The sequence below is a fragment of the Rhinopithecus bieti genome, unplaced genomic scaffold (assembly GCF_001698545.2).
Source record: "Rhinopithecus bieti isolate Rb0 unplaced genomic scaffold, ASM169854v2 scaffold_1673, whole genome shotgun sequence".
Taxonomy (NCBI): Eukaryota; Metazoa; Chordata; class Mammalia; order Primates; family Cercopithecidae; genus Rhinopithecus; species Rhinopithecus bieti.
The window spans coordinates 2,819,395-2,845,166 of record NW_016804690.1 but is presented as its reverse complement, the minus strand read 5'-3'; the positions used below and the strand labels follow the sequence as shown (position 1 = coordinate 2,845,166).

The 25,772-nt window shown below is 42.8% G+C and overlaps 1 protein-coding gene across 4 annotated transcripts in view; it reads right to left on the bottom strand.

Moving 5' to 3' along the window:
- Positions 1–14,088, bottom strand: part of DUSP10 (dual specificity phosphatase 10) — a 43,500-nt gene extending 29,412 nt beyond the window's left edge. Inside the window, exons 1-2 of one of the 4 annotated variants that reach the window (XM_017869994.1) lie at positions 11,786–14,088; positions 8,736–9,589 (exon numbers count right to left, since the gene is read on the bottom strand). In XM_017869994.1, coding sequence (XP_017725483.1) covers positions 8,736–9,546 — 811 coding nt within the window. In that variant the 5' untranslated portion in view covers positions 9,547–9,589; positions 11,786–14,088. Of the gene's footprint in view, positions 1–8,735; positions 9,590–10,762; positions 10,906–10,973; positions 11,281–11,611; positions 11,761–11,785 lie in introns of those variants that run through there. The other 3 variants (XM_017869996.1, XM_017869995.1, XM_017869997.1) reach the window with 3 other exon arrangements.
- Between the last annotated feature and the right edge of the window lie 11,684 nt (positions 14,089–25,772).

The window sequence follows — 25,772 nt, the reverse complement described above, 5'->3', positions numbered from 1 at the left end:
AAAAAAAAAAAAAAAAAAAAAAAAAAAAAAACATTAAGGGCAATGCAGGTAATTTGATGCATCCACAAATCCTTTTCTTTCTGTAAGTGATTCTCTACTTTGCCAGAGGCAGAGCGTAGGGTAATAGCCTTTCTCTTATATGAAAGCACTAGGCCTGAATAGCTCATTTCCTGATCCAAAAACAGATGCTCAAGTTTTCTTTTAAGTTACATAAAATATGGATGTTGCTTGGGTGGGGGACTGGAATGAATAAAAAATTACATATATCTGTATCTCTCTATATATCTATATATCTACATGTAACTCCAGCTTTTAAGTAATAATAGATGATGTACACATAACCTGGAAAAAAGTGATGCCAAGATCTCGTTCTGGGGTTATGGATGAAAACATCTAAAGAATCGAAGACTTCATAATTAAAAGATTACATCAATTTTAACATAAAATGTACATTTTAAAATCTTTTATAATGAAATTCAGGCTACAGGTCATACTCATTTTCTCTTCCTATATTTTCTGAATTAGTATGATTACACTCGTGAATACAGAGTCTACAGTATATATAATAGAAACATAATCAATGAAAATTTGTTGAAGAGGGATTCAAATCTTCCTCGAAGGGGATTTAGGGGAAACAGCACAGGTTTGAAATCTTGGAGACACATTTTCATCCCACCCCTGTCCCTTATACTGGTTTTTAATTGTACTTGCAAACATTTTGTTTTAAAGCAGGCCAAAACCTTGCCTCTGAAATATTGTTTACAATGCTTGTTTGCTTAGCACATCCTCTTTCCTTAGAGAGTATGCAGTGAAGATAAACAAAGCCCTTATTCCTATCAGCAACATGTACAAAATTAGGGGGGTCAAAATTACAAAGTTTCACTCTCCCACACAGAGGAGACTTGTCAGCCCTGAGTTTTTGAGGCAGAGAGGGCACATATATTTATTTTTTCATTAAAAACCAGCAAATCATTTCTTTTCAGATCAAGACATTGGAAAGAAATCCTATTGGCCCATGACGTATTTAGAAAAGGCCAGGCTATTTCTTTTTTTTTTTCTTTTTGATATGGAGTCTCGCTCCGTTGCCAGGCTGGAGTACAGTGGCACAATCTCGGCTCACTGCAACCTCCACCTCCCAGGTTCAAGCGATTCTCCTGCCTCAGCCTCCCAAGTAGCTGGGACTACAGGAACGCACCACCACACCCAGATAATTTTTGTATTTTTAGTACAGACAGGGTTTCACCATGTTGGTCAGGATGGTCTCGATCTCTTGACCTCGTGATCCATCTGCCTTGACCTCCCAAAGTGCTGGGATTACAGGTGTGAACCACCACGCCCGGCTGGCTATTTCTTAAAAAAGAAAACAGAAAAAAAAAAGTACAAACATGTGCTTCACAGAACAAAATTTCCTGAAGATGAACACTCCCTAAATAAGATTGTGTGGTGGAAGAGGATGAAGAATACAAACATGAACATGATTTTTGAGATAGAAAGGATCTGGAAGCCTGGTCCCATCCATATATGTTGTCTTTCTTGTATTTGAATGAGCATTGTGATACAGATTCCCCAGCCTGCAGATTAGTGCCTAGCACACCAAAGGCATTCAACAATATTTATGGAACAAACAAATCAATCTCCTCTACCTACAAGTTGGTACATCTGTGGAGACCACCTACCAAAAAGTCCCTAGAAGCCTAAGATGGTTGGGCTTCTTTGATACCTGTTTCGAAACCTGTTTTGATAGCTGTTAACAGCTTAAACCACTAGATTAACAGCTTAAACCACTAGGTTCCCCAGATGAAGAGATTAAATCAACATTAATATTTGGTCCATATTATAATATCCAGGTAAATATATAGACCATGAACTGCTGGTTTTGAAAGTCCTCAGACTTTGGTCTTTTTAGGTCTGAACTGAAATCTCAAAATTCAAGAAAAAAGGCATCAGTACTAAAAAATGTTAATTATCTTATATTTTATGCTATATATTAGATTATGATGTTATTAAATAATAATACATACAAATACATCAATCTGTTGATAACTGTTGAATCTATTGAACCTGGCAAGACCTACTTTAACATTAAGGACCAAATCTCTAAAATCAATCATGCATGTGACCTTGGACAGGTCATAAACCGCTCCAGGCCCCTTTCCTGTAGTGGCATAATGAGAATACTTGACTAGATCAATGGTTCTCAAACTTTGCTACCTGTTAGAATCACTTCGGGAGCTTTAAAAAAATCTTGATGTGCAGGCTGCACCCCAGACCAATTTAATCAGGCTTTCTGGATGCAGGAACTGGGCATCAAAGGTTATAAATCACCTTCAGGTGATACCAACGAACAGCCTGCAGTGAAAACTACTGGATTAGGGGCCCTCTAAAGTTACTTGCTCTTTTCAAAGCTGGGATTCTTTGGTTCCACAAAGGTGAGATGACCTCTTCTGGAATTAGAATTTCTCTCCTTAGTATGTAGTCTATCTTTTTCAACCAACTTGGATTAAATTGCCTAAGCACTCCGATATATCACACATTCATGCCCAAACTGCTCTTCAGCAATGCTGGGGCTTGAAGGTTCTGGCTTCTGATAATGCTGGGTTTAAGGAACTAGATTTTGCTACTGGTCAAAAGCTCCCACCTAGTCCCTGAGGGTGTATGCACCAGGAGTATGTGATGGAAAGTTTTTCTGCTCCTGTAATTTTGTCAGACCTCCAGATGGGTTTGCCCAAAGGACCAAGTAGGAAAGTGTACATATTCACCATTCTCCCTTCTCCTTTCCCCCATACACACGTTTTGAAAACAGAATTAGGCAAAGTGCTTTATCTATTCAGTTTCCTTCCCCTGCTTTGCTTTTTCTAATCTGAAATCATATCTACTACTGCCAGGAGAGGAGTTTCTTGAACTTGTCCATGACAAGCTGAATGTTCTGAATTGGTAAGGGCAAGAGTATTCATACTTAACATGCTCCCACAGCACTGTGCTTAGAACGACTTGCCCATCCTCTCCAACAACCCCGGTCCCTGCAATGTAAGAGGTTCTTACATTAGGGCATGAGAGTAGGAGAGCAGGGTCCAGAGGCTTGATTTATTGAGAGCCATCAAATGCCAGGTACTTTACATCACCTCATTTCATCCTAGGATGCTGGAGCTGTCCCTGTTTTGTTTTTTTGTTTGTTTGTTTTTTTTTGTTGTTGTTGTTTTGAGATGGAGTCTCGCTGTGTCTCCCAGACTGGAGTGCAGTGGCGCGATCTCGGTTCACTGCAAGCTCCACCTCCTGGGTTCACGCCATTCTCCTGCCTCAGCCTGCTGAGTATCTGGGACTACAGGTGCCCTCCACAACGCCCGGCTAATTTTTTTGTATTTTTAGTAGAGACGGGGTTTCACCGTGTTAGCCAGGATGGTCTTGATCTCCTGACCTCGTGATCCACCCGCCTCAGCCTCCCAAAGTGCCTGTTTTACCATGAAGAAAACTTGGCCTCTGAGAGATCCCCTGATTTGCCTAAAGGCATACAGTTGGTCAATGGAAAGGCCTAGATTTGAACCCAGGTATGAGTGAGCAAAATTTTACTCTGCTGAGCACATTGTGAATGAGGAACAGATGAAGCAAGAACATGGCTGGGAGAGAGAGTTCATTTCTATTATCTGTTCACCTACACTTAAATTAGGAAGCAGGAGAGTGTACCCGAAAGCTCAGAAAGAGGACAGCCAACAGTGTAGCAGTTCAGAAAGAGGTTTCAGGACTTCTTGAAAGATAGAAGCAGGCCATTCAACTCCTTCCCTCCTTTTTCCTTCACATTCTAAGCTATCACAACCCCAGGCTCAGGAACCAGCTCACCCCTCCTTCTATCTACCCTTTTATATTCAGTCCACAATCCTTATTCCAAAATAAAATCCTCCTGATGAGATGATGAGAAGTAACAAAAGCAAAGCTAAAAGTTTTATACTTTTGTTATGGGACTTTAGTTGGACAGATTATCATGTTTTTACAAATTTCCCTAAAACAAGTAATTATGGGATATACCAAATTACTCCAGCCTCCTGGCCCAGTATGTTTTTGCAATTACTTTGGCACTCCAACTCTATGCTACTTAAATTAGTTAACAGTCACTAAGTTATTTTTAGGCCATAGCAACACACACTCTTATTATACCTAGCTTGTTGTTTGTACTCCTTAGGAGCAAAATTTGCCTTTTTACTGGCACTATCATTTCCTTTCGATCAATATCAATAACATTTTACCATATTTATGGAGTACTTACCATGTATGTGTGTAAAGTTCTGAACACTTTGCACACATTAATTCATTTATTTCAGAAACTAACACTTGGAGACAGCTATTGTTATAATCTCTTTTGGTTAATGAGGTAACTAAGGAACTGAGGGATTGGGCAACTTGCCCAAGGGCACATACCTAGTAAGAGGGGAGCCAAGACTAGCATTCTGACTGACTAGATCCAAAGTTCTGCCTTGATTTCCCCATCATTTGCTACAAAGCTAATGTTTGACATTTTAGCCTTGGATGTTAACCAGAGGCACAGAATAACAACAGCATGTTTGTGAATGTAGATATGTCTTTATTTCAGATATCATTTTAAAAATCCTTATAACATCTCTGAGAGACAAGGGGAGACTTTTATTCCCTTCCCCATCCCCCAGAAAAGGCAGAAACAGAGTATTTTTCACAGGGTCTCTGATTTCTAAGCCTAGCCATCCACTTTGTCATAGAACTCTACATTGCTAACGAGTATATTTCAGAATCCTTTTCAACTAGGGAAAAGTGTGCAATCTATGGTGCTCAATTCTAAGAAGTGATGAAATTTTACAGTATAAAGGCCTAACTCACTGCATGGTCAAATCCGCCCCATGGATCATCCTCTTAAACCATTTCCCTCTTCTTCTCTCGTTCCCCAGTAAAGGCCTTTGGTACAGAGCAGGCCTATAAAGATTGTAGCAGTTGGTCATTATTTGTTTTACAATAGCAGAGAGCAAGTACAGGCATGGGCTCTGACATACCAGGGGAGGAAGGGGGAGACACAGACCCCAAGGAGGCACCTGGAGCCCTCCCACTCCCAAGGAGGGAAGCTCCTCTGTAGACCAGACTGCTGGTCAGTCACAGAGGAATTCTAGGTTGAAAAGCACTTAAAAATGGGTACATGACACTCAGGTGTTTAGGAGTGAAAATGTTGTTCTTGGTATACTATAAAATATTTCTAGCTTTATTGAATTGGAAACATTAAGTTTAAACACTAAACATACTTAAATACATTAAAACATTATCTATATTTTTAAATATTTCAACAGAAAAGAGAAAGCAAATAGGAAAAATAAAATTGTTTAATCTGGTTGACAGGTATATGGGTGTTCATTACACACTTTTCTGCTTTTCTATATGCTTGAAAATGTTTATAATAACATTTTTGGAGGCATGTATTGTCTTTAAGAAAAGGGGCAGTAAACTATTTTTTCCTACCTAAGTAAATGACAAATTATTTCTCTGGACCCAGCTTTACTGAAAAGAAATGGAGCCCAAAAAACTTGATAGCAAAACGATAGCTCTCATTATGGATGGTCTAGCTTTCTTATTTTAAGAATTGTTTAAAATTGTTAAAAGAATTTTAAAATTGTTTAGCTTTCTTATTCAGTTTGACTAGAAAGCAAGTTTTAGTTGATTAAAAATCAGCTTTGAGTAAAACAGAATATAATTCTTTCAAAGACCTCACAAATCCCTAAATATTTATTCATCTGGATCATTTTCACCAAGTTGAAGGGAAGCACTGGTCTGATGCCATTTATTCTTCAGAAGATGAGACTAAAACATGGATTCTAACATAGGTCACAACAGGGAGGGCACCGTAAATTAGAACAGTAACTTAATCCCAGGGGCTGCCATGCCTCTGATCGGTTTCTTCCCAGCCTGACACAGCATTACTAAAATGGCAAGGTAGCAGCCGCTCTACTTGACAGACAGCACCAAAAATGGAGAGCATGGCATGGAGACAGGGGGACAAGGAGCTTGGACAGGGAGGGTAGCAACCAGTGTTTACAAACATAAACCAGAGCATCAGATGGGCCAGCCATAAATTACCCAAGATTGTACTGAAATCTCTGAAAATAAACTAACAAGCCCTTAGAAGTTTCCTCCTTATGTTCTAACTATGCCCCCCTCCCAGCAACTTCCCTACAAAAATTACTCCTTCCAAAATGGTACCACTACCACTGTTGCTGAAATACAATCTTATCACCAAGGGAGGGGATTACTCAAATAAATCTGAGAGGAGAAGCCAGACCAGAATTCTTGCCTGACCCACTCAAGAATTTGGGAGAAGTCTGCTGGTCATACCTTTGGGGAATGCCCACCCCGCCTTTCACCACAATGGTGCTATGGTATTAATCACTGGTTTACCGAGTTGAAAGGATTATGAAGGACATTCTAATACTGACCCATTCCTTTCCCTTCTTTTCCATCTTGGTCCCAATTTTAGGCCATTCTCCCAAAAGATACCAAAATGACAATGATAATTATAAAGTAGAATATAGACCCCTTCACTCCTGAACTACATATTTTCAATGAAATTCCCAGATATTTGAAGAAAAGGCCCCCAAAACTACAAATAATCTAACCTCTACCACCAGAGCGTCTTCCAAGTCGACCAACGCGGTGTCTCACCAACTCAAAAATGACGAGGCCTCGCAGTGGCTGCCCAGGGCGCCCAGTGGTGAGGTCAGCAGTGTGTCCGGCCCCGCCCCATTGAGGCAATCTTACTCTCTGACACTGAAGAACAAGCCCAGGCTGTCTGGAATCTCAGCTGCATCCACAGGAAAGGGAGAGAGGCACCCCACTTTCACCAGTAGCACCCAGGAGATTCACTTTTCAGTGACTGACGGGTCACCCCTATCCACAACTCCACCCGCTGCAAAATAGAGAGTAGGGTCCACAACTCCTTCTAATCATCCTTATGATTAGAAGGTCTAGGGTCATGATTAGGAGGTCTAGGGTCATCTTGATCCACGTTGTTTCCTTTCCTCAGATCATGCAGACGCAAAAGATTTGCTTTTAATTGTGAACACCTGCTCTACATGAGCAAAGAGGAGATCATCAAGATCGTTAGCTATCCTCCTCTTTTCTCCCCAAGACAAACTATTACAAATGGGAAATTCCTAGGTAGGATTTTCTCATTTGTAAGAGGCCAGACACACCAAGATTATGGTAAGACAATAGCAGGGTAAATATCTTGGGAATCACTCAAAGTCAACCAAACAAGAATACAGAAACAATAAAATATAGAGCTACGCAGAGGAAATCTGAACATATTTGTGACCCCAAGAAAACCCACCACCACAACCACCACCACCAGGAAACGCCTAGAAGCTTCTGGAACTCTCTACATACAATTCCATCATGTTCTCCTTCCCAGCAAAGCCCACCAGCTCTAAGGAGAGATGTGCCTTTATGGTAGGGGAGCCCCATGAGGACAAGTTTGAGGAGAGTAGAGGGTGGGAAGAGGAGATTGTGTCAATGAAATTCAGAACTATAGTTCCCAGAACGCTGCTTAACAAAAGGCAGAAAGCCTCACTGGGAAGACAAGAAGGAGAATGGCAAAGCTGTCCCGTAGAGACAAAATAACTAACTTGCTCACCCACATAGCCTATTGCAATTTAAATATGCAATGTGTTCAAACTCAGCAACACTTTTGGTCAACACACTTTAGGAGACTGGTCGGAGATGTGACCCAGAAACTGTGTACCTTGGCTCACAACACAAGAGGAGAGAAGAAGATGACTATCTCTCACTACCACCACCAGGTAAAAGATGCCGAATGAGAGTGATGTACGGTGCCCCAAAAGTCAGTATCTGAGGGCAAAGAGGTGCAACTAGGCTGGACACAGGATGCAGGCTACTTGGGAAGGTTAGGCAACACGGTATGGATGGTGCTCCGAGAAGAGTGGGTGAATACTTCCTTCTGCCGGAGCTTAGTTCCACTAATCTCAGTTATTCTGCATTCAGTATACTGGGGCAAGTGACCCATTACTCCATCTTGGGAGGAGCCATGATGCCAACTGTTGTCAGGTGAGGCCAGAAAAAACAATGGGTTGGGGAGTGTTTCATAAAAACGTCTCTGTTCCCTTGGAGCCTTGGCAGAGGAATGGATGTAATTGGTGAACTTATACCTTATATGGAACCTTAGAATAAGAAGCTCTGCCCTTCTTCAAGGTCACTTTATAAACCACATAAAAGTCAAGCTGGTCAGAAAGGTGAAAAAGAGAAAGAATTTCCCACAAAAAGAACTGGTACCTGTAGGTTTACTTGTAGTTCACCATAGTTGCTCCTTCCTCTGTTCCATCAACATTGGTTAAGTCTGAGAGACAATAACTTTCCAACTAGTGATTGATTGGAATAGAGCTAGCAGACCAGGCATGACTTGAGATACCATCTGGTGTGTATAAAGCCCCTTTTTAGAAAGATGAGAAAACAGTCCCAGAGAGGTGAAATGACTTGCACAATGCAAATTAGAAGCCGAATTAAGGGTAGAACCCAGATCTTCTGGCTTCCAGTTCAGTGCTGCTGGGTTTTTCTTACTAAACCAACATAATAAAGAGCATAGAAGGGAAGACAAGAATAAAGTCTATTTTGGTCTTTGGTAGCCAGGGTAAGGAGAATGCTGTCACTTCTATGAGAAAACCCAAAGTGAACCCGGCTAATCAGGACTGTGCTTGGGAAGGGAGCAGGGGCATTACCTTTCAACACCAGAGGTTCTTTGCCTTCTCTCTTCAGGGACTCGAGGACTATGTGAAGTGGCTGGGAGGGCATCACTCGGCTTGGCTCATTGGTATTCTCATCATAAACTATAATTTCTTTGGAAAAGATCCTCTTGAAAGAGTCCTTGCCTTCCCTACAGGAAATCAAGTCTAGGACAGTGATCTTGCCCTGCTGCAGTCTCCGCCGGCTGATCTTATCGGCACAGTTAATGTGGACAGCTCCTTGGATGTGACTCTTGTTGTACTCCATGAAGGGCCTGCAGTCAATGATGACAGGGCCCTGACTCGGCAGGTGACTCTTGCTGCATTTGGTCATCTTCTTTGCCAAGTCATTGGGGTAGATTATTTTGATGCTGGCTAGCTGCTTGGGGGTCCCTGACACAGGGCTGCCCACCCCACCTGATGGACTTAAAGAGCCTGTATTCTCATTATTGTTGACCATCTGGTTAGCAGGGCAGGTGGTAGAGGTTCCGATGGCAGTGGTGGTGGTGCCAGCAGCAATGGCTTGGGTTTGGGCCTGATTGTCCTTGTCGTAGGTTGCCACAGTGCAGCAGCTGGCACTGCTGCATCCACAATTCAGGGAGCGGGCAGAGCCGCTGGATGAGGGCATATACGTCAGATTCGCAGCCTTGAGGGACACAACGGTGGTGGCGATGACAGGAGGGTGGCTGTTACTGCCTGGGGTGGCAGAGCCAAGGTAGCTAGAGTCTAAACAAAGGTTGAGATCCTGAGGTCGGACGGGCCTAGATAGTGCCACTACTACCCTGTCGTCTAAAGGAGATGGAGGCATGAGGAGGCTGAAAACTGGCAATTCAAGAAGAACTCAAGACAGTCTGTAAAGAACGGGGAAGGGAGAAAGAAAGGATAAAGTCACGTGACACAAAAGGCAGTCTCATCCAATCCCTAGGAAAGGCCTTTGCATCCCTCTGAGCAAAGTCTTCCTAATTGCCCTTTATCATACCACTATCAAAACTTGAAACTCAGTTTTATGTATTCAAAGAGGATGCAAACCTGAGGGCCCCAATCAATTTGGTTGCTAAATCTAAGGTTAAATTTGGATGTAATGTTGTAAATGTTAATGAATATTTCCTGGATCTACATAAAAGTTCAGCTGTAGAGAAAGTATAAGCACAAATAATTAGAAAAGCTGAAGACAGAAGGGAGGCTCTTAAGAGGCATCTATTCTGAACCTCAGCTCTTGAGCAGAAGTACACTGCAAACATCTGAGAAAGACCCATTTGTCCACCCTTGCATGCTTGCCATTTAATTCCCTCACTCACTGCAAAGGCAAAGGGGCAACCAGGAGCACTGGCATGGTTCACAGAAATGTACAGCAGCTAAATATACATCAGAGTGGATGTCAACTTTCTGCAAATCCCCTTAAGTGAATCTCTTTAACTTGGAGCTATTCTTGCCTTCCATCCTATTGGGGTCCTTTGAAACGCACAACATAGTCATATTAAAACCTCACATGTTGTCTTTTGGCTTCTTATAAATTAATCTGCATTTCCCCTTTTCACTACTAACGGGTGTCCTAAAACGAAATCTCAAGCCGTGGAGCCAGATCTGGAAACCTGGAAACCCCAACCCTGGCAGATCCATCACCCTTTGCTCTCCCACCTACCCCTACCCTCATTCCTGCCTGGAAAGGACAACTTGAGCTCACCTCCCTCTTCATCTCCCTGCCTGGCACAGGCTGTGCATCCCAGAGCTTCTCTCAATGGGAGGCAGCCACGTTGTATAAGGTTTCAATCCCATACAGATATCCCCTCTTCAAGAGTACTGACTCCGTAAAGAGGACCTCCCAATTAGCCTGTACCCGTTGAAAGGGGCAGTGAATTGTTGCCCACTGGATCTATCTCTGATTTCAAATATTGTCTGCAAAAAGACGGCTCCTTCCTCTTGCAGGCACAGGGACACTCCACAACCCAGGCTTGCTAACTGTTCTTCTTCTATTAGACACGCACACAGCAAAGACACCAAACCCCGCGCCAAGAGTCGCTCACCTAAACGAACTTTAAGAGCTGTCTGGAAAAATGCCATCTATCATTCGTCTACACACGACCGTCACCATTCTCATCCGTCTACACACGACCGTCACCATTCTCTGACACAGAACCAAAGTGTCACAGGCGGAATCCACACTCACGCGCGCACAAGGGGGCACGCACCCATCACGTCGGCAGATCTCCAACGACTCGGGTTTCTCTCACCCACCTTTGGATGGGAGCGAAGAAGCCAACCCCCTTCCCTTGCGTAGTATTTTTTTCTGAAGAGCGAGTACTATTCCAGAAGCTATAACTGTTTGCCGGTTGGTCCAAGCGCTGAAAGTCTTCGCTATGGTGTTACCTGGTAGGACACGTCCAGGATCAACAGACCATTTCTTTTGAGAGGGACGCATAAGCGTGTTCAGAGACACACGCTGGGACCCACACCTCCACACAGAGTGCGCGGCTCACACACGCACGCACGGAGTGTATAGAGAGATCTGCATCCCTGCAGCAGAGGGTCGGGCGTATATACTGCCCGTGAAACCATTCAGTCTGGCCCAGAAAATCTCCCGGAGAAATACTGAGCTATCCCCTCTCCCTTCCACCACTAGGCAAGAGCTGGAGAGAAAATTAAGTGGTTAGAGAATGCTTCTTCCCCACTCCTGGAGCACTTAACATCCCACCGTCCCCCCCACCCCCCTTCACTCCTCGGCACACAGCGCACTAATGAATCTCGGGCATTTAAAACTGCCGCAAAGCATCCCAACAAAGCTCATTTTTTCTTCGCCCCAAATCCAAGTAGACTGCAGAGAGAGTAAATGCACAGGGCAGCAGGAGCCAACAGCCGGAACCTTATAACCCTACCTGCTGTAGCTCCTCCATCAGCATCGCATCTCTCTCTTTCTGTCTGTCTCTGTTTCTCTCTCACACACATACACACACACAAACACACACACTCACACTCAGGCAAGCACCGCCTTACAATCCTCCACCTCCAGTCCCGGGCTCTCAGGAGTAGTCGCGGTGACTTCCACTTACTTCATAAATAAGTGTAGTCCTCCACCATCTGGCGCTCCGCTTCAGCTATGGACTCTCACATTCAACCCCCATTCACTTGGCTTCATTGATCTCCAGCAGCAACATAGTTACTTTCTCTTTTGCTACACTGTAAATGTAAGGTTCTGAGGGGGCGGACTCTTCACCGACGGACGGCGCGTTGGACCAATAAGAATCCGGACAAAGCCGACCGCTACCTCACAAAGCCCCACGACCAATGGGCAGCCTAGGGGGCGGGGAAGAAGGCGTGGCCTCATCTCTTTTAGGAGGGTTTATCCGACGCTGCTCTGGGTCCTCGGTGTTATAACACGGGCGGTGATGTCATTGGCAACCAATCAAAAACTTAAAAAGAGCCAGCCGGGGCCGCGCTGAGCAGCTGCTCTCTATTTACTTGTAAACCGAACCGGCAGGATGCAGTTAACCCTTTACCAGGCTGAAGCGTCAGCGGACTGGACGCGCCGCTCCGCTAAAACTGGCTCTTCCCACTGGACGGGATCCTCCAACACTCCCTCACCCGGGGGCAAACCACGCTATTTTTCCTCCTTAATATGGACTGATGATCAAAAGTGTCGGAGTAACTTTCTAAAGGAAAGAGACTGCGATCACCGTCCCTAGTGGGAAACCCGGGTTCTCTCCGAGTCGCTCGAGGTGACTTGACAAACCCTAAGCCAAAATTCGCGGACCTCGCCGGGTCTTCTGCGCTAGGACCAACCAGAGCGCGCAGGCAGGGGCGACGCTTCCGCTCCGAGCCGAGGCCCGGGGCCAAGCGCTTAGGGCCAGAGCTTGGCAGCCGACAGTACCGGACAGGGAGGCCCTTCAGCCTCGACGCGGCCCGAGTCCTCCGGATGGCCCTGCTCCGCCCGGGAAGCGTCCGCCTCCCGCCGGCCCGCAGATGTCGCTGCCCCTCCGGCTGTCCCGGCCTGACCGCCGCGCGCCGCCCTCCTGCTCACCTACTTCCGCGCCCTGGTCACGCCCCTACCGTCCCCAGGCTAACTCTCCCGGGGCTCGACCCGGACCACTAAGGCGGCGCCACTGAGGGCTGCTCGGAGGAGGAGACCTGAGTCGACGCCAGAGGCGACAAGGGACGTGCCCTGAGCAGCGGTACAGAGGCCAATCCCCTGGCCGGGCGTCCTGGGGCTCGCTACGCGCCCGCCGCCACTCCGGAGCTTGGATTCCCCCGCCACCTCCCCCTTTCCCGCCTGGCGCGCTGGGTCCCCGCGCCGTGCCAGCCGCGCGCAGCCCACCCGCCCCACATGCCTCGGCCGATCCCCCCGGTCCCTCACGGCCCCTTCCGAGGCCAGGACTGCCAGCCCGGCGCTTCTGAAACAGCCGCAGCTGGGCAGAAAAGAGCCAGAGCCGAGTGCAAATAGCTAGATTGGGGCCGGAGGAGCGTGGAGGAGGCGACGCCTCCTCTCCCGGCTCCCCTAACTTTGGCAGGCACCAGGTAGCTGGCAGCAGCGCGCATCCCGGGAGACGACTGGGGGGCGGGGCAAGCCACCCAGTGCCTAGTCCGGAGAATATTCGTGTTAGGGAAACTGCAGGAAAGTTGCCTTGGGATACAAAAAGAAGTGGAGATGAACAACCCCAGATGAACTGTGGAGAGTCTACGTCCAAGAACCCTAAAGAAGTAGAGCTTTTTCTTATCTGTGAGAGGAGGGATAAAAAGTGAAATAATTATAATGGAATAATACATTATGAGCACTAGGGAATGCTGGGCTATCATTTTTCTCCGTTACCTGATTGAATGGGGTTTGGAGGTCTACTTCACACTCCAGGTCTAATAGTATACTAAGTAGCAGGGGCATGTTCATGTAATTGTTTTCAGGGCAGCTCTGAAATCACCAGGTGTCAGACCCTAGCTAGCAGGTCAGCTGTACTCAGTGAGCTGTGAAGAGAAATATCTTCGGGCGCTTCCACTTACATGCAGGCACATACCCCCCAGTCCAGCTTTTCACACCAGTGTTACAACTGGCATCACGTACATTTGATAGTCTTATGTAGGGGAGGATTTTCTGTAACGTCTGTTGATGAAAAGAGTCAAACTCTGTAAAATATTTGAAGATATTTATTCTGAGCCAAATATGAGTGACTACGGCCTGTGACACAGCCCTCAGGAGGTCCTCAGAACGTGCTCAAGGTGGTTGGCGTCCAGCTTGGTTTTATACATTTTAGGGAGGCATGAGACATCAATCAAATACATTTAAGCAATACATTAGTTTTGTCCAGAAAGGCTGGACAACCCTAAGGAGGGGGTGGGCTTTCTGGCTATAGGTAAATTTAAACATTTTCTGGTTGACCGTTGAGTTTGTCTAAAGACTTGAGATCAAAGAAAGGGATGACTGGGTTAAGAGCTTGTGGGGACCAAGGTTTTATTATGCAGATGAAGTCTCCAGGCAGCAGGTTCAGAGAGAATAGGTTGTAAAATGTTTCTTATCAGACTTAAAGTCCATGTTGATATATAATGGGGTGCATCCCACCCTCACTTCCCCTCATGGCCTGGACCAGTCTTTCAGAATAAATTTTACAAGAGTCCTGCTTCAGAAATTAGTCCATTCAGATGGTTGCCTGGGAAGGGGGGTGAGGGGCATAGAATTTTATTTTTGGTTTACACCTCTCTCCATCCACACACCAACACACACATCCATTCACCCTCCTGATAACAGCAGAATGCTTAGGGCACACCATTTGGTTCTTAAATGTTTGAAGATCAACAGGTTATGGTCAGGAAACTTGGGTGCTGGGTAATTTCTATACAAATCAGAAAAGAACTTCCCAGAGGTTCTACCCTTGATATATCTGGAGCTGAAAGGCTGCAAGCTTACCTTTCCCTAATCGTAGACAATTATTGGAAAATTTTTCATTAACTCAGAGTTTGAGAGTTCTAAGTTCTGATTCTGACTCTTATATCTGTTCATCCAGTCTCTGTCTTCATTTATCCATAAAATGGTAATACCCCAACTCAGAAGAAAAAGGGAATTCATTCAAGTGCTCAGGGGGAAAAAAGATCCCCTGCTGATAAAAGGCATTCAGTGGAAAAAAAATTAATTTACTTGCTTTAGGAAATAAGGTGCCTATCTTTAAAGGTACGTGTAATCTATAAATGATGAAGTAATTGCTACTGCCTCAATATCTAAGCCCAAAGTATAGATTTATACAATTGCAGAAGAGCTTTTAACAGCTTTTCCCACAAGGCCCAAAAAAGAAAAGTAATTTCAAAAAGAAAGGTAACTCTTGTAATGAGGTGATTGTTTTATTACAGTTTCAGACTAGTAGATTATTATAATTTAGTTGACTAAGAATCTAAGCCATCCAGGCTGAAACATTGGGAAAGATGGCAAAATTCCTTATCATGTATCAAACCTGAAACATGAATAATTACTGAAACATGGAATAATTACCAGATTGTGAATATAAGCAAAGCTGTAGTTATTTTTTAAGTTAGGCATCTCTAAGCTTATATTCAAGTCATAAGACTGGTGAACAAAATCAGATTATAGATGGAATTTTTTTCCATTCACTACTCTTCAAAACATCTTTTGGACAAGAAGAGGTGATTTTGTTCCTGTTTTTGAGTCATAAATGTGAAAATAGTACACCGAAATATACTGCCCTGAGACTTAAATTTGTAATGCTAGTCAGCCAATGGCTACAAACCTGATCGGTATGTCAATAACCAGCAGCAGAGCCTTAATGTTAGTTTCAGTCCCAAAGAAACAGTGAAGCATCTTCGTTCAATTTGGATGTTGTAACGTGATTGTATTGAATCATATCTTTGTTCCCACAAACATCATAAGAAAAATATTGACTGTTTCAGTGCAAAGTACTATGTATTAAAGACGAAAGCTGAAGATAACTTAGGCCAACATGTAAGATATAATATGGATAGTATTAAGCAAATGTATTAATTAAATTACTTCTTTTTTGTGCACTCAAATGGTTAGGTGTGTGGGTTAATGACAGAAGGTGTGGTCTTCAAAATAATCCTCAAGGTCAAGGTAGATTTCTGGAGGTACTAGAATTAAGGCAAAGAACGGCTTGGAGAAAACTTAAAAAATAATCCAGGCTAAAGATGATATCATACCAGAAGGAGTAGGGAATAAGCTGAAGAATAGGAAAGTGGAGTGGTAAGTGTTTGAGGTCATTGAGGCCAGTCTGGCAAAACATCCAACAATACTCGCCAGTCCTAGGGAAGGGCTGATTAAAAGGGTTCCCTGAAGGGAGGAGCTTCTATGGTTTGAATATGTTCCCCCAAAATTATATGTTGAAACCTAATTGCCAGTGTGACAGTATTAAGAGGTGAGGCCTTTAGGAGGTGGTTAAGTCGTGAGGGCAGAGGCCTCATGGAAGGGATTAGGGCCATTACACAAGGGCTTCAGGGAGTGAGTGAGTTTTCTTCCATTCCCCTGTGGGGACACAACTTTCATCCTCTCTGGAGGACACAGCAACAAGGTGCTATCTTGAAAGCAGAGACTGGACCCTCACCAGGCAGTGAACCTGCAGGTGGCACCTTGATCTTGGACTTCTCAGCCTCCAGAACTCATGTGAGCAATAAATTTCTGTTCCTTACAACTTCCCCAATCTCAGCTATTTTGTTATAGCAGCACAACTGGACTAAGACAGTGGCTACTGCAATGATGGAAACAGAGGCAGGGCCATGTGCTTGTCCCACTATCCACATGTTTAGACACAAGAGGCCTGCAGTTCTTTCCTACAAAATTCATGGGCAGGTGTGTTTGTGACTCAAGAAAAGACTCTGAGGCATTTAAGGCTCTATATCTGTATTTTCCAGTGTGGTGGTCATTTGACACATGTGTCGGCCACTCGAAGTGTGCCTAGTCTGAATTGAGGTGTGCCATAAGCTTAAAATACAAGTGGGGGCAATAGAAATGGGAGCAGAGGTGAACTGGTAGAGCCTCTGTGACCACAATCTTGTTCTCCACACCTCCACACTTGACAGATGTAGATATAGCTATGGATAGATATATGTCTTATTTGTGGGGTTCCGAAGTAAAATTTCAGTTAAAGAAAGGATCCTGGTTGGGATTTTTTTGTTGTGGTGGTTCTGGTTTTTTTATTTGTTTGATTTTTGTTTTTTTGTTTTTGAGACGGAGTCTTGCTCTGCCACCCAGGCTGGAGTGCAGTGGCACAGTCTTGGCTCACTGCAATCCACGCCTCCCAAGATCAAGCTATTCTCCTGCCTCAGCCTCCTGAGTAGCTGGGACTACAGGCGCACACTACCACGCCTGGCTAATTTTTGTACTTTTAGTAGAGATGGGGTTTCACCATGTTGGTCAGGCTAGTCTTGAACTCCTCACCCCAAGATCCACCCACCTCCACCTCAGCCTCCCAAAGTGCTAGGATTACAGACGTGAACCACCACGCTCATCCTCTGTTTTGTTTTTTAAACCTGTTCCTTTTTTTTTTTTTTTTTTTTTTTTTTTTTTTTAAACCTTTTTTTTTTTTTTTTTTTTTTTTTTTTTTTGTCTGTAAAGCAATTTCACTGGATGGCATGGCCAAAGCATGGGTGACCTCAGGCCCCTTTTCAAGGTTCACCCTGGCCTCTACTGATCACACAGAGGTGACTGGCTGGTTAGGAGAATTAATATGCTCCCTATCTTCATTTAGGCAAGTGGATCCCTTTCAGTTTTCTCTTCTGCTTCACTGGTCCCCTATTTGTAACCCCACAAACATCTGCTGCTGTTTCTCAGAAGAGGATTCTGCCTCAGCCCAAGTGTGTGGACCATGGATGTAAACTTATTTTCTTTATAACACACACAAAACATTCACTGGCCTTGGGTCTCCAACAATGCCCCCCTCAGTGGCGGATGACCTGTTATTATTATGTGTTGCTACATCAAAGTCTGTTAACATTTTCCTCCTCACTAAACTGAGCAATCATGTTTTATCATTACGATATGCTGTCAGCGCCAGTTTCTCAACCCCAGGAGGCTGGGTCTGACTGTGTTACTGAGGGATGAAAAGTTGTAAGGTAAATATGCACGCAAAGCATTCCTAAACCCCCTCAAGACTTGTTTCAGGTCTAACACTAAGGAATTAATCTAACGTTCTCAACATCTCCTAGTAGGTTCACACTGTACCACTTCTACATGTAAGAAGTTCCTTTAGATGACAAAGTGCATCATAATGTACTTTATAATTGAATGTTAACTGAACTGATTTTAAAGATCTAGAATTTGGGGAAAAATAATCATAGGTAACATTTACTAAGTGTTTTGCTGTGTGCTAAGCATTGCTGTAAGTGGTTTACATGCATTAACTCACTTAAATCTTCACAGTCACATCAATCTGTAAGTAAGTACATTTTGGTTAGCTTAATTTAAAGATGAGAAAACAGAAATACAGATGGGGTAAGTAATTTGCCCAAGGTCACAAAACTAGAAAGCAGCAGAGTCAGCATTTAAACCCAGACAATCTGGCACCAGAGCATCTGCTTTTAACCATTGTGTGTTATTTCATTCACTCTTGTTGTGATTTTATAAACTTCTATCGTGTCCCCCTCAGTCTCCAGATTGCAGTATATTTTTCATTGCCTCTTCATAAGAATTTGCTGTTTTTTTCTTTTGTTTTCTTCTAAACTTTTCTAAGTCCATTATGATGTGTATCTCCATGTGATCTCAATCTTACAACTGCAGCCTCCACATTGGGAAATAGATCCAAACCTCCACTTTATTTCCAGAACAGTCTCAAATATTGCCCTAAATCATGTCGAAGGCATGGTTGCTACTGCAGATTGGACTGGTAAATTCAAGGAAGAGTCTATGACACCTCTATTAGCAAAACCATGTCTTGTTTGCCATCCCATCCCTAGCAGGTGGCCCAGGAGCTAACACATAGTTTGAACTCATTAAGCTTTGGTTCAGTGAGTGGGTGAATGAATGAATGAACTGAGAATGTTTTTTAAACATACTGTCTTTGTCCATTCAGGCTGCTATAACAAAATATCATAAACTGAATGGCTTACGAACAACAGAAATTTATTTCTCACAGTTTGAAGTCTGAAAGTCCAAGATCAAGGTGCCAGCATGATCGGGTTCTGGTAAAGACTCTCTTGCAGGTTACAGACTATTAACTTCTGGCTGTGTCCTCGCATGGTGGAAGGTGCGAGGGGTCTCTCTAGGGCCTCTTACAAATCCCATTTGTAAGGGTTCTGCCCCCATTATCACCTTGGGCCTTAGGATTTCAACATGAATTCCGGGGGGACACAAATATTCAGGCTGTAGCACGAACGTATCTTTGAATTATTCTTTTTTGTAGAGGTATACCCTGGTCCATCTGATGATAGCTTTCCAGCTACTGATTTGGCCTTCTGTAATAGCTGGAAACTTAGAAACCTCCAAAGTCCCTAAATTCAATCCTCTTTTGAATAATTTATGCAGATATTAGCCAAGTGTCTATCTCTGGGGAGCTACACTGATTACACATCACTCATTTTGTTTTGTTGTGACCATATTTCCCTCTTTACAGTTTAACTCCATTTTTCCCCCATAGAATTTAGAAAATATCAACATCTTTCTCGTTATAATCCTTCTCATTATACTCCATACCATACCTGATTTTTGTTAGGTCAGTGCTCTTTGCAGTTATGATTGTCTTTAATGCTTAGAAAAAATTCCTCTTCTTGTTCACTGAGTTTCAGCAGGATGATGGTATCTTCCTTTTCTCGTTCAACACCTTCCTTCTTGTAATTCTCAAAAGCATGCATTTTCCATTTCCCAGTTTTATCTCCCTGACAAACGGATTGTCCAGTGTTTATTTTCTAGCATGTGACTGATGCCAATAAATAGCTTTCTTCAGAAAGGCATTTAATCAAGGACCTGAGCCTGGACATCAATGAGTTCGTGTTCCTCATGGATGTGCTCTGAAAGGAAATGCCACTACTGATTCTGGGTTAGGTGGGGAGCAGCACCCCGAGAAGTCCTGTTTCTAATGCTCTGTGAACAGGCCCAGGTCCACCTGGATTCCCCACCCAGGGGAGGGTTCAGTGTTTTCCCTGGTTTACGTGGTAAATAAAGCAAACACTTTGTAATTACTCATGACCAGCAAGGGCCACGAATGTATGAACATGGTGGATGAAGCCCTCTCTGGGTGAATGTAAGCATCTATGCTGTGCTAAGTACTGAGCCCACAGTACCACTCAGGCATGTAGTAAGTACGCAAATTAATCCAAATCAGGTCAGGTTTAGTCAATTCAAGTTATTCAACAGGTAAGAGAAAAATCCCTATTGGAATTGGCTAAAATTTTAGTTCAGTTGGAAATGTTAGAAAAGAAGGAAGTGTTATTTTTGCCATTAACTTGCAGCTCACAAAAATTTAGAATGCAAGGAAGATAAATAGATTGGATTAGAAAGTAGCTAAACAGAGAGCTGGCACTGTGCTTCATTCATCTGCCAGCGCTCACCATCACAGGTATGGTGACAGAAAAACTGTCATTTTTCTACAGTAGTAAACTAAGATGTATAATTCACAAGGATTCTTAGCCCCCTTCATGCTTCAGTTTGCAATTCCTATTCCCAGTAACTAGGAAAACTGATGCAACTCTATGAACCACCATTCTAAACCTTAAATTGGATTAATAATAGCAAACAGTCCAATGAAGTGTCTTTTCTATAATCTACAGAATAGAAATGCCAATAGATTTGGACTCCCTTTTCAACACAGTCCTAATCTTCGTGTAATACATGAGTCCTCCCGAATATGGATTAGAGGAGTTAAAGACTTAGACATTTTAACTCATCAAGATTGCCCAGCATATTAAAGAAGGACTGAAAGAAGTAAGGTAGACAGGCAAAAAGAACAGTGGGCTGATTGGGTTTTTTGTTTTGGTTTGGTTTTGCTTTTTTTTTTTTTTTTTTAATTTAGTTTGTATTTTGACTCCAGGATTGGGAAGGATGACTCTGTGCAGAGAGAAGACAAGGAGTGGACAAGTAGAGGGAATTTTGCTATTTCCAGAAATTTACAATTTCACAAGCTATTAAATAGAACAGGATCTGGTTACAGAGGGGTTGTTGAATGTTTGCTGGCCAAAAAATTATTGATATTACTAAAACTCATTCTGATTGACTTCAGCAGACACTGGGCCCCACCACCCAGGATAGGAAAGAAGGAATAGGGCTGTCCCCGTTGGTGCATGTTAAGGAATGCTGCACTAGCTTAGACAGGAGCCAACTGCTTTTGTACAGTTGAGGGATGTCAAGCATATACCTGGGGCCCCTCTCTTTAAACCCAGGAGAACCTCAAAGACAAGTTCCGCTAGCCCCATGGTATGAGGAGTAGTTTGTGTCTCTCTCTGTGTCGATGCAGAACTTTTCCCTTTGTGTGTTTAAGCTAGTGCAGTCTTCCTTTCTCATGGTTGATTCTGTGGCCAACTTGACTAGATCATGGCATATGTGGTCAAGTGTTATTCTGCTTGTTTCTGTGAAGGTGTTTGTTTCTGTTAGGGTGTTTTTGAATGAGATTAACATGTAAAGGGGTGGACTTTGAGTAAAGCAGATTACCCTCCATAATTTGGGTGTGCCTCATCTAGTCAGTGAAAAGCCTGAATGGAACAAACAACTGACTTCTCCTGAGCAAGGGGAATTCTGCCAGTTGGCCTTCAGACTTGAACTGCAATGTTGGTTCTTTCCTGGCTCACCAGTCCATTTGCCTACTGTGCAGATTTTGAACTTGCCAGCCTCCATATTGCATGAGCCAATTCCTTAGAATAAATCTCCATATATACACATACACATCCTATTGATTCTGTTTCTCTAGAGAATCCTAATACACCCTTCTTCCTCTTTGGCGGACAGAGCAAAGCATAGCCTAAAAGATGAGCATTGTACCAAGTGGCCTGCAATCCTTTCCTGTATTAATAAAAATGTACTGAATTGAGTTCATCTTCATCTTTGAGTAACATAATTGCCATGAGTTTAAAACTACCCTAAAAAGGTGATGAGGATACACTTAATAGATCTAAGATAGAATTATTGATGCCAAAGAAAACAAATTTGCCCCTACAATTTATTAAGGAAAATAGAAAATCCCAGTTGAAATTTCTGGCTTTGGGATTCTAAAGAAATCTAGAGATTGGAATGATAAGAATAAACCTAAGATACAGTTAGTTTCTGGGCCTCTGATTTGTGTCCACTCAGCCTGAAGGAAGAAATATATGAATATTTTTACTTTCTCCCAATGCATATTTAATCTTTTTCTAAACATCCTGAATTTTGAGACTGTCAGGAGTTTTCATAGTAAGAATAGATTGCTTTCCCAATTTTATAGCCTGTATTAAGAAAACCATTTTAAATCTCAGTAGTAATGTTGACATCTTGTTGAGGTTATTTATTTGTTACTTCTGCTTTCCCAAGTTAATTGACATGTGGTTGAATTATAAAATCTCAGCTCAGAGCCTAAGGAGTGGATTTCTCAAGAAGGGTTCACAGTTCACAAAAGCAAATCAGAGATAAAAATGCATGCCATTTTTGCAGCTGCCTTATGTTTTTGGTTTCCCTGGCTCTTTATCAGAGATATGTAGAGTGCTTGACTGTGAATATGTAGTTCTCCATGTCATTCTCCCTCATTTCTAGTAGACTGAAAGCTCCCTGCCTGTTAGCCAGACCAGCATTGCTCCAACTCTAAAGGCACACAGATCCCTGGGGGCTTGGTTCAGTAGGTTTGGGATTGGACTGGAAATTCTACATTTCCTTGCATGCTTTCCAGCAATTCTGAAGCAACTGGACCACATACCACACTATGCTTGTCTAAATCCACACCCTCCAATATAGTAGCCACTAGCCACATGTGGCTCTTTGAGTCCTTGAATTGTGGCTTGTCTGAATTAAGATCTAGTCTAAGTATAAAATACATACCAGATTTCCAAGATTCAGTAGGAAAAAATGAACAAAATATTTCATTGGTAACTTTTTATTGATCACATGTTAAAATAACATTTTAGATATATTAGGTTAAATAAAACATATTACTAAAATTTATTTCACCTGTTTCTTGTTATGTTTAAACATGTAGTTACTAGAAGATTTCAAATTACTTATGTTGTTTGCAATTGCCAATTACATTATATTTCTTTTGGATAGTGCTCCTCTAGATCAACAGAGCTAGACTTGGAGAGACTGTGAGGGAGAGTAACTTCTCTGCTCCTTTGTTCACTTTTCACCAGGTACTCGATGCATCTCTTAATCTATCTCCTCTGCTCCTTGGAGCTGCTGTGGAACTATTTATTTCTGCATTCATCCTCTAGGCCCCTTCATGGTTGCTCCCAACACTACTTGGCCATCTAGGATGCCATCTGACAGGATATACACCTTCTAGCAAGATATAGCCAAAAATGACATGAAAGATATCTCAAAAATTCATTAATGGGGCTCTCCTTTGTGTTCCCAAAAAACTCTGTGACACAAACGTTGCATTTATAAAGGACCAAGTCTCCTAGGAAACAGGGCATGGGCTTTAGAATCAAGAGACCCTGGAGTTTAATTTGATCAATTGATTGATTAGATTGTTCAGTAACCTACTCTGTACCTACCTCTTAAGTGCTAGCGATTCAGTAATGAACAAAATGAACACTTTCTCTGCTTTAAAGAACCTACTGTTTAGAAGAGAAAATAGATATTAAACCAGAAGGCACATTAATAAATATGTAATTAAAAAACACAACCCCAACTTATCTTTTTTCTTGTATAAAAATTCCTTACTCTTTGAGCCTCAGTTTATTTTTTGGTAAAATGGGAATAATAACACTGCCTACCTGAGTATTGTGAGGACTGGAAATAATGATTCTATTTGTGTACTTAGCATCATGTCTGACACAGAGAGTAGGTGCTCAATGAATGGTTTTTGGATGGCTAAAACAACGAGCACTCTAACCGTATTTAGTTTTTTATTTATATGCTGCCTCTTTCTACAAAGTGTTTTCAGTAGCTGGTTAGGTTATTGTTGCATGGCAGATTGTAGGTGAATTTTGACTCCTGATGTAACTCACACTTCTTGAGTATATTTTCTAAATCTATTCTTGGCACATATAAAACATGCAATAAGTGGTTCTTGAATCAAACTATACCTGGAATAGACTTTGGAAGTGTCACAACACAACCCTGGTCATTTTGTGGAAGAAAAAAGGCAAAGTTGGAGTGACTTACCCAGAAACATACTTTCAATAGTAGTTTCAGAAAATAAACTCTTTTCAGAAGAAACTATACCAGGAACATACTTTCATTAAAAGTTTCTATTTTCATAAGAAACTTATGCAGGAATGTACTTTCAATAATAGTTTCAGAAAAGAAACTCTTCAAAAGAAACTATTTTCAAACTACTTTCAAAAACTATTTTTGAAATAGTTTTGAAAACTATTTCAGAAATTAGTCATATCTGCTAGGCATTTGTGGAAGGAGAAGAATTTGTGGCCAAGTGGTCAGAGAAGTGAGGGAAAAACTGGGAGAATGAGGACCTTAGAAATGAGCAAGTTTCAAGAAGAGTAACTGATGTTTGACTAACATTGTAGAGAATTTTAGTAGGTAGAAGATGGAAAAAGACATGGCCATAACAACTGAGAATCTCACCAAAAACAGGTTGCAGAGAGGGAGGGAGTTGTCCCCTGAGGGACAGTGGAGGTGAGGACATAGAGACAGACAGACAAAAACTCCTCTTTTAAGACAGTGTGTGATAAAGGAAAAGAGAGAGCTAAGGAGCTAGACGCAGTAGCCAGGGGTACCCAGGAGATTTCCTGTTTATTTTTTTCCGGAATGGAGGACTTGAGTGTATTGGAGGCTGTGTTGAGGAGTTCATGGAAATGAACTCTTTTCAAGACATGGAAAGTACAAGGGGGAGATCATTGTCAGCACCATGTCCTGAATGAAGGAGAATGAATGAATAGATCAGCAGGATCGGGGGCAATTATTGTATTTTTTATTTTTATTTTTTTGAGATGGAGTCTTGCTCTGTCACCCAGGCTGGAGTGCAGTGACTCAATCTCAGCTCACTGCAACCTTTGCCTCCCAGGTTCAGGTGATTCTCCTGCCTCAGTCTCCCAAGTAGCTGGGATTACAGGTGCATGCCACTACACCTGGCTAATTTTGTATTTTCAGTAGATATGGGTTTCACCATGTTGGCCACCTGCTTTGGCTTCTCAAAGTGCTGGGATTAGAGGCATAAGCCACCACACCCGGCCAGGGGCATTTGATAGCCTTCAAAAGTGAGGAGGCACCTTTGCTTCTAAGATGAAATGAAAATATGGATAAACATTTAGCTATATGTTGAGAGGAGAGAAGGGCAGTTGAAGAGGTGAAGAAGGAGACAAGACCAGCTATGGAGAGTGAAGACAGCGTCATATGTGGATGGTCTACCTGAATATCTAGTCCCTACTTTCCTGAACTCCTAACCTAGACCTGAGCTTCTCAAAGTCGGGGTCCCTTGGGCCAGTGTGGGACTACAGATTATTTGTTGCTGGCTCAAATTCAGAGAAGAAGCTTGTGTTGGAATGCAAGTAAACAACTGATTTTCTTCTTCTCTTTGAAAGAAGCACAGCATTAATTTAACTTCTGGCAACACTCTGTTTCTCATCACAGTGCCCAGAGCAGGTACTTTTGGGAAACACTGATCCACACAATTTCCTACTGACATATCAATTTCAATACTTCAGAGATGTCTCTAACCAACCTGAACTCATCACCTTACTTCCTATACTTTCTTCTGTTTGTTTACTCTTCCTCGGTGAGTTGGTGCCTTCCATCGCCAAGGCATCAAGCCAGAAATATGGAGGAGTATTCCTCTTCACCTGCCTTGACTAATCATTCACCAGCCTAGTTGGTATTCTCCCCTACATAGCTCTCAAATCCACCCTCTTCTCTCTATCCTTATTACCACCAATCTAGTCTAGGCCACCTTGAAATTTTGCTTGGATATTGCCAGGTAAATCCAAGCAAGGCTTTCTGTACACTGCTGCTCCAGTGAGCTG